Genomic DNA, 18,034 nt, shown 5'->3' on the forward strand with positions numbered 1-18,034 from the left:
ACTGAGAAACTAGAGCTGGGCAAAGCAGGACGCGCCCACAACCCTGATGTGTCCTCGGGGTCCCCTCAGGCAGCCTGGCCAGTGTACCAGAGGCACACTCGGGGCACATTGTCTTGCGTTTGTCCCTGTGGGTCACCAGACTCTTGTAAACAAAACTCAGAAACCTGCTTTCCTAGATAGTTTGTGCCTGCCCTGGACCCGCAGACTCTAGTCTTCTTATCTAGAACCACAAAAATTGGGAAATTGGAGAAAGCAGCCGAATCTGGCCCTTTAAAGTCCAGGAAATGCATGTTTCCATTTTGACCTCTTAGGAGAGTAGCTCTAGGGGCAATTATCCTGTATTCGTTAGATAAACGACAGCAGAGTGACTCCAGAGTACAGTGGCTTAGCTAAGATAGACGTTTATTTCTCCCTTATGTAATAGATCAGCCTGTGCCAGCGATGGGGCAGCTCTGCTCCACAAGGTCTTCTGAAGACCCAGCTTCCTTCCATCTTGTTGCTCTGCAATTCCTTGAGAGCAGGGGTCAGCAAACTATGGCCCATGGGTCAGCCTCTTGCTTTTTGAAATCAAGTTTATTGGAACACAGCCACACCTATTTGTTTACATATTGTCTGTGGCTGTTCTCAAGCCCCAACAGCAGACTGGAATAGTCACAACAGAGACCATCTAGCCTACAAGCCTAAAATAGTGACTGTCTCACCCATTAGGACTAAGTTTGCCGACCCTGCCCCAGAGCATTGGGCTCACCTGCGTGGTCAGAGCTAGGACATTGGCAAGTCTGCTTATCAGCTCAGGAGGTGGAATCAGGGAAGCCCGGGGCTAGGAGCTTTCTTTCTTTCTTTCTTTCTTTCTTTCTTTTTTTTTGAGGAAGATTAGCCCTGAGCTAACATCTGCTGCCAATCCTCCTCTTTTTACTGAGGAAGACTGGCCCTGAGCTAACATCCATGCCCATCTTCCTCCACTTTTTATATGTGGGACACCTGCCACAGCATGGCTTGCCAAGCGGTGCCATGTCTGCACCCGGGATCCGAATCGGCGAACCCCAGGCCGCGGAAGCAGAACATGTGCACTTAACCACTGCGCCACCGGGCTGGTCCCAGGAGCTTCCTTTTAAGCAAGTGATATAGACAGTGGTGTGCTGGTACACGTTCAACAACCGCCTGTCCCACGAGGGCAGTGGGAGCCATGCTTTGTAGTGTTTGCCCATTTCCATGGTGGAAATACTCCCCCCTATGGCTGATTCCAAGCTTCGGTGACATGTCACTGAACACGGAGTGGGGAAGATGCACACAATTGGCTGTCACAGCCAGTGTGAGATAGCCAGCTCACCACAGGACACAGAAGTCTCCCGCAACACTTCTGCTCATGTTTTGTTGACGAGAACTTAGTCACATGGCTGTAGCTAGCTACGAGGGGAAATGTAATCTCCAGCTGGACAGCCCTGTGCTCGGCCGAAACTCAGTGAGGGCAGGCGAGTCTGTATTCCTATAAGGAAGAAGCAGAGAATGGATGCTGGGGGACACTTAGCACTCATTGCCACACATTGTGTTCCCAGGTGATCCTCTTGGCCACAGTAGTGCATGAAATAAGAGCAGAAACAGAAAAGCTAAAATGTTGAGATGGAGGAAGGGAGAAAATCTATAGCATAGTAAAGAATGGTACGTGAGCACCAGAAAACGTGTGATAAAATCAGAGACTGTCTCTGCTTGGAGGAACCTAAGAGCTTGACTAGCCCCACACCCCCATTTTACAGATAAACCAAGGCTGTCAGAGGAAATGTGATTTACTCAAGGTCACACAGCTAATAGGTGGTACAGCTATGACTTAAAACCACTGACCCTTTTCCTGCCTTACCAGCTGTTTTCACAACTGTTCTCTAGGGTTCCTCTTTTTTGGCTAAGTCCAGACATGGCATCAGAATTTTCCTTAACACCACACTCCAGTCAGCCTTACCAATGAATTAGAGTTGGCCTGAGATGAACCCTGGTTTCCAGCCCTGGTTTAGGTGTTGTTTCACAACCCACGTAACATTGCCCCGCATTCCTGAAGAGGTCGTGGGGGTGTTGACTGCGTATAATGTTTCTCCTGCGTTTCAGATGCCTGACATAGGCCCACCTCTTCTAGAAATTCATAATCTATATCAGCATCACATACCCCACATTCTCCTGGTTCATGTTCATATTCAAACAGTGCCTCCAGCATAGCTCATATGCACCATCTCACTTAATCCTCACAAAACCTTAACACATAGGGACCGTTCTCCCCATTTCATAGATGAGCAAGTGGAAGCCTAGAGAGACATGGGGTAACTTGCCCAAGGTTACACAGCAAGGAAATATGCTGGGTCGGCATAGCCCTCAACAGGCATAGTTTTTCCTGCCACCCTTGGGTGAGTTTCTGAGCATCCCAATGGGTGAGATCAGCATTGTCGTCTGCTCCTAGAGAGCATGCATCTCTCCAGTGTGTCCATAGAGAAATATGAAAGGCCGGCTACTTGGTCCCCCATTGCTATTTTGAGTTAGTATTGTACTCGCATATTTTTCCCTTAGGCACCTGCATTTTCAATCCCGTAGTCCCCTGTGTAGCCAAACAGCTTGCTTCATCTCCTTCTCCAGGACAGCCTAGGAGGACCGGGCCCAGGTCTGCTCCCTGGCTCCTGGACCCCAGCACCAAACCCAGGGCCTGGCCTGCAGCTGGTGCTGAGTGAACATGGACGCAGGAATGACTGAGTCACGGCACTGCCCTTAGCCTCCGAGCTTCTCCAGGGCAGAAATCTCGTCCTGTTGGCCTCCCTGTGTCCCCAGGGGGTGGCACACAGTAGGGCTGCAATAATGTTGGATTCTGTGGGATTGGGCTGGAACAGAGTGTGGCATCTTACGCACAGCCCCACGTCTTACTTAAGCCTTACTTTGAGAGGAGACCGTCTGGTTGACAGGGAGGGAGAAGGAGCTGAGAGCCTTGGGGTGAGTTACTTAGCTCCTCTCGGTCTCTGTTTCCTCATCTGTAAGACGGGGATACAGAACCTGCCTGATGGGTTCCTGTGAGAGTTTAAACAAGATGAAAGCAGGGACTCAGGAGTCAGACCGCCTGGGGTGAATGCCAGCTGTCCCACCTACGAGCTGTGTGACCTTGGGCGAGTGACATAACCTCCATGTGTCAGGTTTTTTGTCTGTAAACTGAAGAGACAGTGCCCATTCCTGGAGTTATTTTGAGGATGAGAAGAGCCGTTACATGTGAAATGCTCAGCACACGGAAAGCTATCTGGAAGTGTCATTATTATTGTTATTTTTATAACTATCGCATGCTAGGGAAACTGGAAATCTTTACCGTTTCTCTGATTATTGTTAACATCTTTACTCTGTTCCAAGGCCATTAATCTGACCACCGGCCTTGGGAGCCATACTGTAAACTGCATCATGGATCCTGGGGTCCCCGGCAGCAGAGTGGGGCTGCATCCTCTCATAGTCATCCCACAACAGCTCAACGCCTCAGCCCGCACCTGCGACGGTGGACGCAGGCATCTTCCGTGTGAGCAGGGCAAAGCCGCCCCTCCCTTCGCTCGGCTCCCCAGGCTGACCCGAGGCTGCTGCCTCCAACAGGGGCCCTGGAAGTTGTTCTGCCCCAGGCTGCCAGCCTCCTGGTGAGACCCGGATGAACAAGAACAGACATACATGGAAGGAGAAGTGAGAAGCCACAACAGAGCAACAGCAACAGCAACAGAAGAGCCATCCCCAGGCCCAGTAACGAGAGGCCGCAGGAGGGCTGGGCTCAGAGGGGACTGCATTCCAGAACCGCCAGGAAGGGCCTTGGGGGCAAAGAAAGACCTGCCCTGGGATGGGGGGGTTGTGTGGTTTGAGGATGGGGCGGGGGAAATTCCAGATGGCCTGATTACATCCCTGGAGAGAGGACCTGCAATTACAGTAATAGCCTAGTAATAAGTGTGCATTGCATGCACTGGGCAGTTATTGTCACACGCTGTGCCGAGCGGGTCGGAAGTATTCTCTCCTCCAGTCCTCCTCTCAGATGCAGACTTATACTGTTGTCGTCCCTGTTTTGCAGATGGGGAAACAGGCATAGAGAGGTTAAGTTCCCTGCCCAAGTAGCAGGTAGGAAGCCAAGCGGGGATGTGAGCTCTGGTCTTGGGCACTAGGCTCTGCCTCCCCCTGGGGGCCCGGGTTCTGGCATCAGACACTCAGACCTGAGCCTCAGTTTCTTTGCCAATAGAATGGGAATAATGATAATAACAACAAGAGCTCCTTCGAGGAGAGGACCACCTGAAGTGGTGGGCATTGAGCACTTAGCCCAGTGCCTGCCACATAATGAGCACGCAGGAAAGGGGGGCTTTTTTATTACAGATGTGGGACGTCATGGTTGTGGGGCCGTTTGGGATACAGATCCCAGAGTCAGGCACGAGGAGTCCCTTTGGAAGCCCAGTGATTGCCTGCACATCACCGAGAACTGGGTTGTACAGAGTGGTTAGTGGGACAGACTCTGCAGCCAGACTGCCTGGGTTCAAATCCTGACTCCTACTTATTAGCTGTGTGACAATGAGCAAGTTAATTAACCTCTCTGTGCCCCATTTTTCCTCATCTATAAAATAGGTTGATAATAATAATGCCTTCCTTGTGGGGTTATTGTGAGAATTAAACAAGTTAATATTTACAAAAACCTTATAAATATACCTGGTATGTGGTAAGTGCTAAGTTTTTGTTAAATAAGTAAAACGTGTAGAATAATGTTAATGTCCCCATTTTACACATGAGAAAACGAAATGCGATTAAGTAACCTGTGCAGGGTTAGTGGCACAGCATAACCAGTTAGTGAGGGCAGAGTCAAGCGAGGAACCCAGGCCATCTGGTGTCTGAGCCCACACCCTGGGGACGGGCTTCCCTGATTTACAGTACGGTCAGCACTCAGGGAGCCTGGAAGCTTCCCGTCACCTTCTAGCACCAGTGGGGTCAGGACTGGTCCTGGGGGTAGAGGAGGAAAGAGAGGCTGGGAGCACCCCTAGAGGTTCTGCCTTTTTCTGCTTCAGAACTGTTCTAGAAACTTCCATCAAGCGTGACTCCCATTCCCCCTCCCTCCCCAAGCTCTGTCATCACTTACAGTTTGCTTACAAACCATGCTGGACAGGGATGGCAGCCTTTCCGGAGGCCGGGGTTTCCCCACTGGGAAGAGGACCGCCTCTGTTCTAGTGGAATGTGTTAACTATGGTGTCTAATTTGAGATCTTAAGAAGCTCTTTTACTCTAAAGTTGTGTCACTTAACAACAGGGACGTGTTCTGAGAAATGCGTCGTTAGGCAATTTCATGGTTGTGCGAACATCCTAAAGTGCACTTAGACAAGCCTAGATGGTATAGCCTACTCCACACCCAGGCTATGTGGGACTCATCTTATGGGACCACCATCCTACGTGTGGTCCATCATTGACCAAGGCATCATTATGCGACGCATGACTGTAATGTTCTTTAGTCTCTGTGTCTCTCTTTGCTTCTTCCAAAGAAAATATCTTCTCTCTGAACTGTCTGCACCTTGCTCTGTGATTTATGGTGATGACTCTGATATGAGATCCCTAACATCTAATGAGAGCTGTGTGCCGAGCTCTGTACTCTTCTAAGCACTCTACATCGATTATCTCATTTAATCCACACCCAAAATCCTAGGAGCAAGGTGTTATTGCTAAGCTCCTTTTACAGATGAGCAAACTGAACCACAGAGGTGTTAAGTAACTTGCCCCGAGATCACACAGCTGCTAAATAGAGCTGGGAGCCAGAGTTCAAGCTCATAACGTCCATGCTAACTTTAAAAATTAATAAATGACTAAAATGTGCCAGAGGCCTCACCAGCTTGCATTGTCACTGGGAGTGCATCGAGAGGTCTGCAGAATGCATCAACATCCCGCCTCGATGGCCACCCCCTCCTAAGGGGGAGAAAGCTGCACAATTGCTTGCTGTCCTCAGGCCTGCAGGAAACATCATTCTGGAAAACATCATTCTGAAGTCACGTTCCTGAAGCGGCGGAAGACAGTGAGCCAGTCTCTTGGGGCCGGGCCCTTGAGAAATCAGAGAAATTGACCACCTCGGCGGCTGACCTCTTACTTAAATTGATCAGATTTTTTATGGCATCATTGAAAGCCACTCGAAGGGAAAACCTCAAAGTTGATTACCTTCTGGTGAAGCCCCGGGTGACGGCTTAATGGATTTCTCATGAATAAGTCTTACCCTCAGGAGGGCGTGCTGTTTGTCCAGGCCGCAGGGGGACCTGTTGGTCTTCAGTGGCAGATGCTTCAGAGACCTCCCAGACCTTCCAGAAATGGAGCTTTGAGTCACGTTTACACGAATGCTGCAGGAATTAGGTTTTTTCAGAATTAAATTTTCTAACAAACCAGGTTGGACAGAAAGCCATATTTTCACTTTATGGTAAATGTGTCTTACCAGCTTTCATCTGCTTGCTGCCTTGGTTGGTAAAATTCAATAACCAGAACCGTCGCTAACTTTGTCTGGCCGAGGGATTCTTGATAAACAGGTGATGCTGAGTCATGTGTGGCTCGCCTGTCGGTTAATACTGTGTGCTTCGGGCCCTGTGGGGGATACAATAGACAGCAAGATAGAGGTGGCCCTACCCCCAGGAGGCTGACATTCTCACAGAAAAAACAAACTTTGTAAAAAGTAAAAACAATAAATAAAATAGTCACAGACTGTGAAAAGTGCCAACAAGGAGACGGATGAGATCTGCTTGGAGACGGAGATCTGGAGATGGGGCGTGTAAAGACCGGAGAGGGGCGTACCCTGACGTGATATTCAAGTTCACACTTGAGAGGTGAGAAGGAGCCAGCCCTGCAAAGAGCCAGGGGAAGGGCATGCCAGCAAGAGGGAACAGAAGGAGTAAAGTCCTCAAGACAGGAAAGCCCTTGGCCTGTTGAAGGCACAGAAGAGGGGAGTTGCTGGTGCAGAGCAAAGGAGGAAGGGAAGCTGGAAAGCGGGGGGGCCCTGTGGGCCCCGCGTAGAGAGCTGGATTCTATTGTCAGTACCTGGGAAGGCATTGAAAGGGTTTAAGCAGAGGCATAAATAACAAGGTCCTATTTGTGTTTTAAGCTCACTCTGGCCTCGTGTAAGAGACTGGTTGGGATGGAGAGAAGAATGAAAGCGAGACGACCAGTTGGGAGGCCACTGCCATAATCTAGGCAAGAGATGCTGGTGTTTGGAACCAGAGAGTGGGCAGTGGAGGTGGAGAGAAGTGGACAGATTTGGAATTGGGGATTTGGGTGGCAAAGTCAACAGCTGATGGGATGGCTATGGGCATGAGAGAAGGTTCGGACCTGAGCACCTGAGTGGACCGTGGTGCCGTTTACAGAGATGGGATGACTGGAGGACAAGTTTGGAGGGTAGTGGGTAGATGTGTTAATAAAAGTTGCATCTTGGACATGCTGAATTTGAGGGTCTGAGAGACAGCCAAGAGATGGCCTCAAGTAGGCGGTTGTATACGTGGGCATGCCAGCACGATGGAGAAGCGCCAGGTCCCACCGCAAGGTGGGCAGGCTGGGGTGTCAGATCCCGTGGGCGAGATCCTGGCTCACTGCTCTCCAGCTCTGTGACTTGGGCATTTCTCTCATGGGGAAGGGAATGGGGCTCCTAATAGCACCTACATCATGGGCTCGTTGTGTGGTTGTCTGAGTTAATACATGGAAACAGCTTAGATTTCAGTAGTATTCACTAAACATTAGCTTCCTATAATAACAATTATTATCATCATCTTAGCTACAGTAATTTTCTTGCCATTTGTCTCTTGCTAATTAAAATCAAGGACCTCTGTAGCTGGTAAACACTTCTGATATTCTTGGCATTATGGGTTTACCAGTCTGGGAGCTCAGTGGACAGGGGCGGGGTCTGTGTCTCCCTCCTCCTAGCCCCCTTGCAGGGTGCCCACACACAGTAGGCACTCAGTAACATTTATCCAGTCACGTGGAATTGAGCTTGGCTCCAGAAAAAAATGCTTATTTGAGAGAGTCAATCAAGCATTGAAGATAGCAGAAGGGAGTTAGACACAGACAGGAATGAGGAAATGGCGAAGGCAGTGACAGCGACCATTCACAGCGTCTTTGCTCCCAAGAAGGAGGCTCTTGATCTCACAAAGCAATCTCTTCCAGAATTAGAGAGTGGTCTGTTCGGACAAAGGTTTCCTTTACAGTGAGTCAAATCTGATCCCTCCCCGAGATTTGCCCACACACCATGTTTTAGTGTAAGTTTGTTCCATGCAGTATTTGCTAGAGTATTTTTATCTGCTAGATCCGGCAACCGCAGCTGTAAGAGTCCCAAGTCTGAAGCCCCATGAACTGGGCCTTACGGCAGAGCCCCATTCTGTGCCCTAAAAGGCCAGCTCTTGGATGCTGATGCCACAGTCTAAAGCCAGGCCTGGTGTCCTTCAGCCCTTCCCACCACCTGGGGAGCCCTTAGGCTTCCCTGGAGAGTCTTGCAACAGTGTTGGGTGGTCTTGGCTCCCCTACTTGCCATGAAAAGGTCTTAATCCTGCAGTCTAGGGTCCTGGTCAACTCTGGGCCCCTAAGTACCTTTCTTAGTTCCTCCCGGTGCTCTCATACAAAAGGCCCTTAGAGTCCTGGCCTGACACGCAGTCCCCGAGGCATGTATGCAGGTCAGACTCCTGTCAGCACCAAGCTTCCAGACTCTTTCCTCTGGATTCTGTCTTCACGGCATCAGCTCCCCGTGGTGGCCGGAAGCAAACTCCTAGTGTCTCTTACTGAGAGCCCTACCGTCTCCGACCGCTGGGCTCCTGTTTCAGGACAGCCTCCTGCCCAAGGCTGCTCTGCCTGCAGAGATGAATGATATCTCAGGAGCCCAGTGGAGGGTCGAGCACACACCCATCCCACCCACTTCCTGAGGCTCTCTGTGGATCCCCCCTCAGGTGCCCTCCCCCAGATCCTCGCCTTACTGATGCTCAAGAGCTTAGTGCCATACACTCTCTGGATCAAGAGCACCTCTCCTGTCCTCCAAGGATAAAAAGGAAGGTAGTTCCCTCAGGCACTTAACCCATCCTTGTGCCACAGAGTGCGTTAGTTAGAGGCAGGATGGCACCAGGAATTCCGAACACCTGGCCCATAGTAAACATTTAGTAAACACTAGCCATTACTAAGTTCAGTGTGCTGTGGGAGCACAGAGACACAAGACGGATCAGCAGCAGTTATCAAGGACAGAGGATCAGGAGACGTCCAAATTTTAATTGGAGCCTAGGAACAGGCAATCGACATGAAAAGCAAGTGCCAGGTCTCCTTGGTGCTTCCCAGCTCTCGTGGCCCTCCAGGACCAGTGCCTGGGGAAGCCGCCGCACCCACCTGACCGTCTCTCCCTTCCTTAGGGCCGACGACTGCTTTTGTGCCTCTCGGAAGCTGGATGCAGTGGCCATTGAAGCCAAGTTCAAGCAGGACCTGGGTTTCCGGATGCTGAACTGTGGGCGGACGGACCTGGTGAAGCAGGCGGTGTCTCTCCTGGGGCCCGATGGGATCAACACCATGAGCGAACAGGTACAGGGTCTCCGTGTCTGAACACGCACCCCCACCTCCACCGCGTGCACCACCCCGCGGCAAGAAAGAGGGAAACCGCGGGCACTGTGCAGGGGCTCCCCCTGCTGGTGACTTAGGGCGATTTTTTTTTTTTTTTTTTAAGTTTTAAAAATATCTTGTAAAAATATCCTTGTTCGTCTTTATAGAATTAGCACATGATCGTTGCAGCTGAAATGGAAAATAGAGAAAAATAGGCCTATTCCAGAAAGGAAATATTGCCATCACCCAGCTAATTATCATTTATATTTAGTATGTGTCCTTCAAGTTATTTTTCCAGCAGGGTTAAAATTAGTCTCTTCTTGTCTGTCTGTTACTGCATCACAGAACAAGGCGAGGCAGATTCCCACCAAACTTTCAGAGTATGTTTAAGATACACAAAGGTCATTCTCGAGGAGACCCTAGGAGGCACCTCAGAGATGGCAGGCGTCCCCCAAACCACTGAACCTGGGGTACAGTGAGAGGCTCGTGCATCTGCCAGTCAAAGAGACACCCCGTGTGGATGAAGATGTCACGGACAGAGGAAACAGACAGCAGGTTCCAGTGTGAGCCCCAGATGGAAAGTCACAAGGGACAGATGGAGCTGCTTCTCACATGGGCAGCTCATGCAGCGAGCTCCAGGGAAGGGAGAGCAGTTATGATTTTCTTGAGCAACACCAAGGACCCCTAACACATACACGTGCACATTTATATTATTTTTAAAAACATGAATTTATTATATTTTGCTTTTTACCAATATTTTCTATTAAAGGCACTTTGCAATATCATTAAATATTCTTATTTTTTAAAAAATCACTTCTAACGGCTACATAACATGGTCATATTATTCATTCGGTTAACCACGCCTCGCTACTGGATTTTTAGGTTGTTTCTCATTACTTATATCAATGTTGCTGAGCTAAATATACTTACACAAGTCTTCGGTCAAATCTCTGATTATTTCATTAGGCAAATTCTTAAAAGTGGAAATAGTGGTTCAAACACATCAGCCTTTCTGAAGGTTCTTGATCTCAAATTACTTTCTCAGACTTTATTCCTGGTAGACACCCTCCAATTATATATGTGTTCCCTACTCATCTTTTGTCTGTTTTTCTCTGGCACTTTATTGTTTTCCTTCTTTATTTAGGAGAGCTCTTTGCATATAGACATAGAACCCTTTGTTACAAGGTGACAAATATGTCTCGATTTATTGTTTACCTTTTAATTTGGTTTATAATGTTTTCAATTTGTGCCCTCAACACTGTAGTGATTTTCCTTTGTGATTTCTTCCATTACTTTTATGCGTAGAAACAGATCCAGAGACTAGTGAGATGTCATTTACCAGTTTAATTTTTTCCCTGTATCTCTAATCACACGAGAAATGATTTTGGGGTACGGTGTGAGATACGACTCTCACTTGAACGTTTTCCCAAATAGCTGCTGTCACAACACTGTTTACTGGGAAATCCATCCCTCCCTTCTGTTGGTTGTGGGCCTTTGTAATAAGCAGGAGTCACGGGCAGATATGGAATTCCTGACAACCATTCCTCATTTTCTTGCCTTTCGATTGTAAATAATAATGTCAAACCGGATGTCAGTGACGAGGCCATGCTCAGAGGCATCCGATTTCCCTTGACACTGACCAGCAGCTTATATAGAGCAAAGATGGCACTTATTAAATTGTGAAAGAGAGAATGTCCAGGAAGCAGTGTTTACCAATCACATAGCTTAGGGCTGATATTGTGGAATCCAGAAAGTTCCTAAGAGCTATAAGTTGAAATCAGCCACTTGTTTCAGCAAACACTCTTAGATCTATTGCACCCTAAGACGGACAAACGAAAATCCTCCAACTTAAGCAAAGATAAATGCAAAGAAGGCAATTTATGTTCTGTTCTTACCTCCATTTTGCTTTTCAAAATGTGGAGGATTATGACCTTACGAGTCATGGGGCTGCATGTTTATTTTTTAAATGCTGGATTTTGAGTAAAGACATAGCCTCCTACACACAAGTAAGATTTTCCATTTATTGTCGTCGAGTGACATAGCCACCTTGTAAACCTTCTCCGTTCTCTGGTTTTAACTCACCGCAGGGCATGACCCCGCTGATGTACGCCTGCGTCCGTGGGGACGAGGCGATGGTTCAGATGCTGCTGGATGCCGGAGCTGACCTGAATGTGGAGGTGAGGGTGCAGAGGGCTGCAGGGCCCTTTGGCCTGGCAGTCCCCAGGGGAAGACGAGCAAAGAGAGGGGGGCTTTTTCTCCCAAGAGCCACGGCTGAGGGTGCTCAGTCCAGCAAATAGGTCAGACCAGCTGATGGATTTCCTCCATCCTGAGGCTGCAGCCCAACCAGACTCCACGGAGCTACCCGTATGTATGTTTCATTTAAAAACAACCGACGGAGCTGCAAAAAGGACCAGCTTTTCCTTGGCTCAGCAGTTCTGGGTCTCTGATTCTTGCTGCTGATCCATCCTTTCTGGGATCAGGGCAGAGAGAGCTCTCCTGAGCCATCAGGACTTTCTCTCTGCCTAGTGCAAAGTTGGCCTCTGTCTCCTGAGCTGAGGTTGTAGCTCCCTGAGATCCTCTGCCCTCCCCCACCAAATCCTGATTGGCTCACCTGCTTGGCTGAAATGGAAACCACAGGTCTTAGAGCTGATCACAAAGCTACCTTGAAGCAGTGTGATATAGTGAAAGCACACCCCCAAAGAATTTGACACTTGGGTTCAAATTTTGAAACCGCTGTATCTTAGTGACTTGCTTTTGTGCTTGGGCAACTGGTTTAACCTTTCTGACCCTTGATGTTCCCATCTGCAAAATGGGAGAATAATCGCACCTGTCTCAGCGAGTGTTTGGAAGGACTAGATATAGAGAGTACCTGGCAGAAGTTTGGGACTCAGTTAATATGGTCCCTTCTCTCCCTCAAGGCTTGTAATAGGTGAAATCACACTTTTTGACTATGTTCTATGCTGTCTTAAGACCCACTCTCTCCAGCAGCCAGATATTGGCAGCCTCAGAGGCTGGGAAGATCGACATGCTGCAATTCTAACTCAGCAGCCCTGGAAAAACTTTTTAGTTCAAAATTAGATGCCCATGTAGTCTTAGTATTGTGCTTTTTTTTTTTTAATTAGTGAGTTTTATATTCATCTGAGGAAAGCAGGCAATAGACATAGTTTTGGATCCAGAACCATTTTGCATCTTGTAAGTTTCAAGTATTGGAGTGCGGGGGAAGGGGATCACCCCTGCTCTGAAACCCCAAGCACTGTGCAGATGCCTGCAAAGGCTGTTCAGCTTTGGGTCCTGGTAGGATTCTCTGGTCCTCTCTTGCCCATCCCACAGCTCCCAGCTCAAGGCCTTCCCCCTGCGGGTGTTTAGTGAACTCAACTGCTCTGAATGAAGCAGGCCTGTGGTTCTATGGCCCCAGAAATGTTTGGGAGAAATGCTATGTGTGGGTGCTAATCCTGGAGGACCCCAACCTTCAGCTGCCCTCTCCTGGCCTGGGGTGTTTCAAGGCCCCCGTACCAAAAGACCGATGTCAGATCGCTCACTCATGGTGTGTTCAGGGAAGATTTTGTGCCCAGGTTTCCAGTAGCATGAGGGTCCTTGTCAACCAGGAAGCCAGCAGAAGAATGAAATGAGGACAGCATGGGGTGAGCCGTGACCAGATGGTGACATTTCTCCATCAGATGGGTGGTGGTCTTCCCTAGCTTGAAAGCTCGAAGCACACTTCCCCTTGCCTAGGGCTTGCCACTCCAGAGAATTTCCCCTAAAGGTAGGGGTGTAATGGCAGTGGTGTCTCACACTATCTGACGTCGTGTAGTTCTCAGAACCACCACCCTCCCTTAAGCAGAAAGAGGAGACAGGCAGGGGAGCTGGCTCATGGTAGCCGCCACTACAGCTTCTCCAGGAAACCTTAGAGATGGCCGGAAGTCATCCACTTAACTCCTTTTGGATGAGAAGCAAAGGAGTCCTCATTATGCATGGAGGACATGAAGTCACCACCCCACATCACCAGCATTTCCCAAGGCCCCCTCAGGATGTCCTTTCTTACACCTCGAGCCCACGTGCACAGCCACAGATAGGTCAGATTTGCTAGTCTAAGTCTTGTGAAGGTCACATTTTGAAAATAACTTCGATTTGTTTATAGGTTGTCAGTACTCCTCATAAATATCCATCCGTCCACCCCGAGACCCGCCATTGGACGGCTCTGACTTTTGCTGTGTTGCATGGACATATTCCTGTAGTTCAGGTATTAACGTATTTCCCTATCCACATCTGACCTTCAGTTTTACCTCTTCCATTATGCAAATCTGTACCTCTCCCAGCATGCATAGTCCCTAAGAGATTCATATTGGTTAACTGCCATTAAATATAGTGCATTCATATCGTATGAATGAAAATATTATATGTAATGATCTATACGGCCCAGCTTTAACCAATATGAAATTATCAGGTACCCACATGCAGCCTCACACACAGGGTGGCAAACCTACAAAGTGGTTCCCTGTTACTCGGGGGTGGGGCCTGAGCTGTGATTTTGTGGATTTGCTCGTTTTGCTTGTCATAAAGTGAATATAAGACTTGGCTGGTGTGAGACCTTAGAACCTCCCCTTAGATGTGACCTTGGTGTTCGCATAGATTCTGGTGGTTCCCATCCAGTGGAAAGAAGCATCAAGTCCACAGGGGAGTGGGTCCAAAAGACACTTGCTTGGATCCCACTCGCCGAGAATCAGACCCGGGAGGTCTAGAGTAGCGCCTTTTGCACGTGTCTTCTGAAACAGTTCCCCAAGTCTGGAGAGATGTCCTCATTAGCGGTCCTTTGGGCATATAAGTGTATATTGCCTGTGCCTTTGCTGGCTGTTGTAGAGTTGGTGTTCCATGAATAGCCATCCAGTACATTCTAGATGTTAAACTTGGTCTTCGCCTCATCAAAAAAAAGAGATCAGCATCCAGGTCCATGACACCTGGCCCCATAGTGAGTGCCGAGCTTCAGATGCATCAGGAGCTCACCTCCTTTTATGTGGTCCAGTCCTCTTAGAGTTACACAGAGCAGGAAATAGTTTTACAGGGACCCCTAGGCAATGTTGGAATTCCACAGGAATCCTTTGTGGTTTCCTAGGTCATGGGAATCCTTAAGACAGATCCATAATCGTGCTTCAGGAGGTTGAGTGCATGACGTGTCACGCTGAGAGCTGGCTTCTGCCTCTAGAACGTCATATCCAGGTCATTTCTAGTACAGGGATCTAAGAAAGAAGAGGTCAGATGTGGCCTGGCAGACACAGATGCCATCCCTTAACATGCAGTGGCATCCCCAGCCTTTAAATCAGGAAGAGGAGCAGCAGGCAGCCAAGCAGAGCCACACAGAAGTTGGGCCACCTCTCTGCTGTGGTGCATCCTGGAAAGCCAGGAAGCTCTCCTGGCTGTGCCCTCAGGGAGCCCTGGATAGGGAGTCAAGAAGACAGATTTACCCACCTCCTTTTACATCAGCGGTGCTGACGGCACACTCACTGTGAGGTCCGGCATAGACAGGATCTCCATCCTTTAAGAAGCCCAGATATCTTAGGGAACGCACAGAATGGAATCACATGAAGCAAAAACTCCTGGATGCGCATGGTGCCACTTTATTAACTGATCGTGCTGGCCAGGAAACTGAGCGTTTGCTAGACTGTCCTCAGAGCCATCCAGGGTGTTCTAGAAGAGATTCTTGCCTTGGTTGGCCCAGGAGGTCCCCAAAGTCCTTTGGGACCCTTGAGATTGTGTTTCTAGATCACTCTAAAGCTCTCTGAGGCCTTGTGTAACCAACCCAAAAAGGGAGTCTTCCAGCATTCTGGTGCTGTGAGCTTCTAGCTCAATGCTTCTAGAAACTTCATTGTACATATAAATCACCTGGAGATCTTGTTAAAATGCAGACTCTCATTTACTTGGTCTGGGATGGGGTCTGAGAGCCAGCATTTCAAACAAGCTCCCAGGTGATGCTGATGCTGCTGTCTGTGGACCACACTTTCAGTAGTCTCAGGTTCTAGAAGATAGAAGAGGTTCTCAGTTCATCCTCCGAGTGCATTTGCCCTCACCCGGTGCACACGGTCACCAACCCAGAGGGAGGGCAGGAACATTCGCATCGCACAGATTTCCACCAACTTTTTCTGACACCTCCTCATAGTGCATGTCCTTTAAACATCTCAGTGGCCGCTCTTCCTCCACAGCTCCTCCTGGATGCCGGGGCCAAGGTGGAAGGCTCTGTGGAGCACGGCGAGGAGAACTACTCAGAAACGCCCCTCCAGCTCGCAGCCGCTGTAGGTAAGAGTTGCTGATTCTCAATCTGGCCAAAGGTCTCCACCCCCCTGGCCCTTGATGTGTCTATGACTGGATATTTGCTTTATTCTCTTATAAAACCCCCTTCTCTGGGCTTGCAGGAAATTTTGAGCTGGTTAGTTTGCTGTTGGAGCGTGGCGCGGATCCCCTGATAGGCACCATGTACAGGAATGGAATTTCTACCAGCCCCCAGGGTGATATGAATTCTTTCAGCCAGGCTGCAGCCCACGGACACAGGTAGGCTAGGATGGGCCAAAGCCACAAGGTCGCACGCAAGTGGTGCTTGTTAAAAATGCAGATTCCCAGGCCTACCCCAGACCCACTACCTCTCTGGATGTGGGGCCCACAGGCAGTCCAGGCCCCAGACCCAGCCAGAGTGGCCTTAACTGCTGGCTTTCTGCTGAGAGCCACCTACATGCAGCACACAGCCACGCAGACTGGCTTGTCTTGTCCTTTCCCGATCAGCTTTCACCCCACAGAGATGGCACTCTGCCAGTGTCATGAAGTGAGATGGACCCATTAAAAAGTAATAAAACCCCTCACATTTGGTTACACCCCCTATACGTTTCCTTCAGGATCTACCCCATTTTTTACACACAACCCCGAGTAAAGCCGATACACTATGGGGAGAGTGCAGGCTGGCAGTGAAAGGGGCAGCATCCTAGAGCCTTCCAGATATTTGAGGAAAGCATTTAGTCACAAGTTGTCCTCAAGGAAACATGGCCAGTCGTGCCCTGCCATCTCCTCCATCCCCAAAACGTAGCGCCCGTGGTCAGGTCTCTGACGCCCCACCCCAGAGCTGATCCTCTCCTTCCCTTGTCCCAAGTGAGGGGTCTCCCCACTTGCCCCGCCCCACCCCCGCCCCAGCAAAGCCCTTCCTCTCTGAGTGTCTTCCTCTCTGGGTTTATGATTGACAGGAATGTGTTCCGCAAACTGCTCGCTCAGCCAGAGAAGGAGAAGAGTGATATCCTGTCCCTGGAGGAGATTCTGGCCGAGGGGACTGACCTGGCGGAGACAGCCCCGCCCCCCCTGTGCGCCAGCCGCAACAGCAAGGCCAAACTGAGAGCCCTGAGGGAGGCCATGTATCACAGTGCTGAGCATGGCTACGTGGATGTCACAATTGATATCAGGAGCATAGGTCAGTCTGGGCAGCCTTGGCTGCTGGGCATAGCTCAACTGCCAAGCTCTAGGTCTCACACACGCACACGCGCGCACACGCACACGCACACGCATATGCATCCCATGGGGACCCAGGGGACTTCTCATGTGTTGGTTGGATCACTTCCTGGCTGAGATGCCCACACTATCCCCCTTGACAGCAGCATCCTGCCAGCCCCAAAGACCCATCCCCACATCATCTTTCCATAAGTCCCAAACTCTGGACCCTGGGAATTTAGAAATTTGAATCACCTGGGAGCTTGTCTGAATACAGATTGCCAGGCCCTACACCCAGAGGCTCTGCTGTTGAGGGTCTGGATGGATAAAGGCTGGAAATCTTTATATTTAACAATCATCCCAGGTGGCTCCCAGTGGTTGGGGAATCACTATTTTAGGACACCCAAATCCATGAAGTGGCGGCCGGGCAACAGTTAGGAGAGGGCATCCCATCCTTAGCAGGGCTCCACCCACTGTGCTGCAGGGAGCAAAGCCCTCTCAGGAAGAGTTCGGGGTGGCCCTTCCTTGAGTGAGCCAGCCCAGAGCCATCTCCTCCGTGTGTCTGGAGAGCATGCTAGCCCAGATTCACCAGTGCAGTGGCATTAGCCCCTCAAGAGAACAACAAGACCTAGTAATTGGCCTTACACACAGGGTGCGGCAGGTCAAGATAGGCTGAGGGCCTGAGGAGGGGTCCCCCTGGTGCTGTTCTGGAAACGGGCCTCTCTTGCGGGGCGGCTGTTTAGTATGTGGGGCGTTCATCCATTGCCCTAAGAGCCTCCTTAGTGTGATTATGAAGCTCGAGCCTCTGGTCTGCTTGTGATAAACAGTATGAGACACGTTCCCTGTGCCTCACGGTGAGAGGGGAGAAGCAAATCACAGCAATCAGCAGCTGGAGAGGTTTCTATTAAAGGAGGAAGCCCTGATGAAGTGCCTGCAGATGGAAATGTCATTTTGCACAGGGGAGCAGCAGCAACATCCTCTATTCGGATGTAAATATCCGCCCTAGCCAAAGCAGTTGATGT

At 49.6% G+C, this 18,034-nt stretch overlaps 1 protein-coding gene and 1 long non-coding RNA gene across 9 annotated transcripts in view; one reads left to right on the forward strand and one right to left on the reverse strand.

Moving 5' to 3' along the window:
* Positions 1–9,486, reverse strand: part of LOC139080370 (uncharacterized) — a 35,291-nt gene extending 25,805 nt beyond the window's left edge. For 2 of the 5 annotated variants that reach the window (XR_011534840.1, XR_011534841.1), the window contains exons 1-3: positions 9,348–9,486; positions 6,436–6,581; positions 6,168–6,343 (exon numbers count right to left, since the gene is read on the reverse strand). This is a non-coding gene — a long non-coding RNA (uncharacterized lncRNA). Of the gene's footprint in view, positions 1–378; positions 1,487–3,259; positions 4,050–5,844; positions 6,054–6,167; positions 6,344–6,435; positions 6,582–9,347 lie in introns of those variants that run through there. The other 3 variants (XR_011534838.1, XR_011534837.1, XR_011534839.1) reach the window with 3 other exon arrangements.
* Positions 1–18,034, forward strand: part of ABTB3 (ankyrin repeat and BTB domain containing 3) — a 301,232-nt gene that overhangs the window by 243,935 nt on the left and 39,263 nt on the right. Inside the window, exons 5-10 of one of the 4 annotated variants that reach the window (XM_070600630.1) lie at positions 9,371–9,536; positions 11,642–11,731; positions 13,693–13,794; positions 15,749–15,842; positions 15,959–16,094; positions 16,775–16,995. In XM_070600630.1, coding sequence (XP_070456731.1) covers positions 9,371–9,536; positions 11,642–11,731; positions 13,693–13,794; positions 15,749–15,842; positions 15,959–16,094; positions 16,775–16,995 — 809 coding nt within the window. The remainder of the gene's footprint in view (positions 1–9,370; positions 9,537–11,641; positions 11,732–13,692; positions 13,795–15,748; positions 15,843–15,958; positions 16,095–16,774; positions 16,996–18,034) is intronic. The other 3 variants (XM_070600631.1, XM_070600632.1, XM_070600633.1) reach the window with 3 other exon arrangements.

This window comes from Equus przewalskii, chromosome 29 (assembly GCF_037783145.1).
Source record: "Equus przewalskii isolate Varuska chromosome 29, EquPr2, whole genome shotgun sequence".
NCBI classification, from domain to species: Eukaryota; Metazoa; Chordata; class Mammalia; order Perissodactyla; family Equidae; genus Equus; species Equus przewalskii.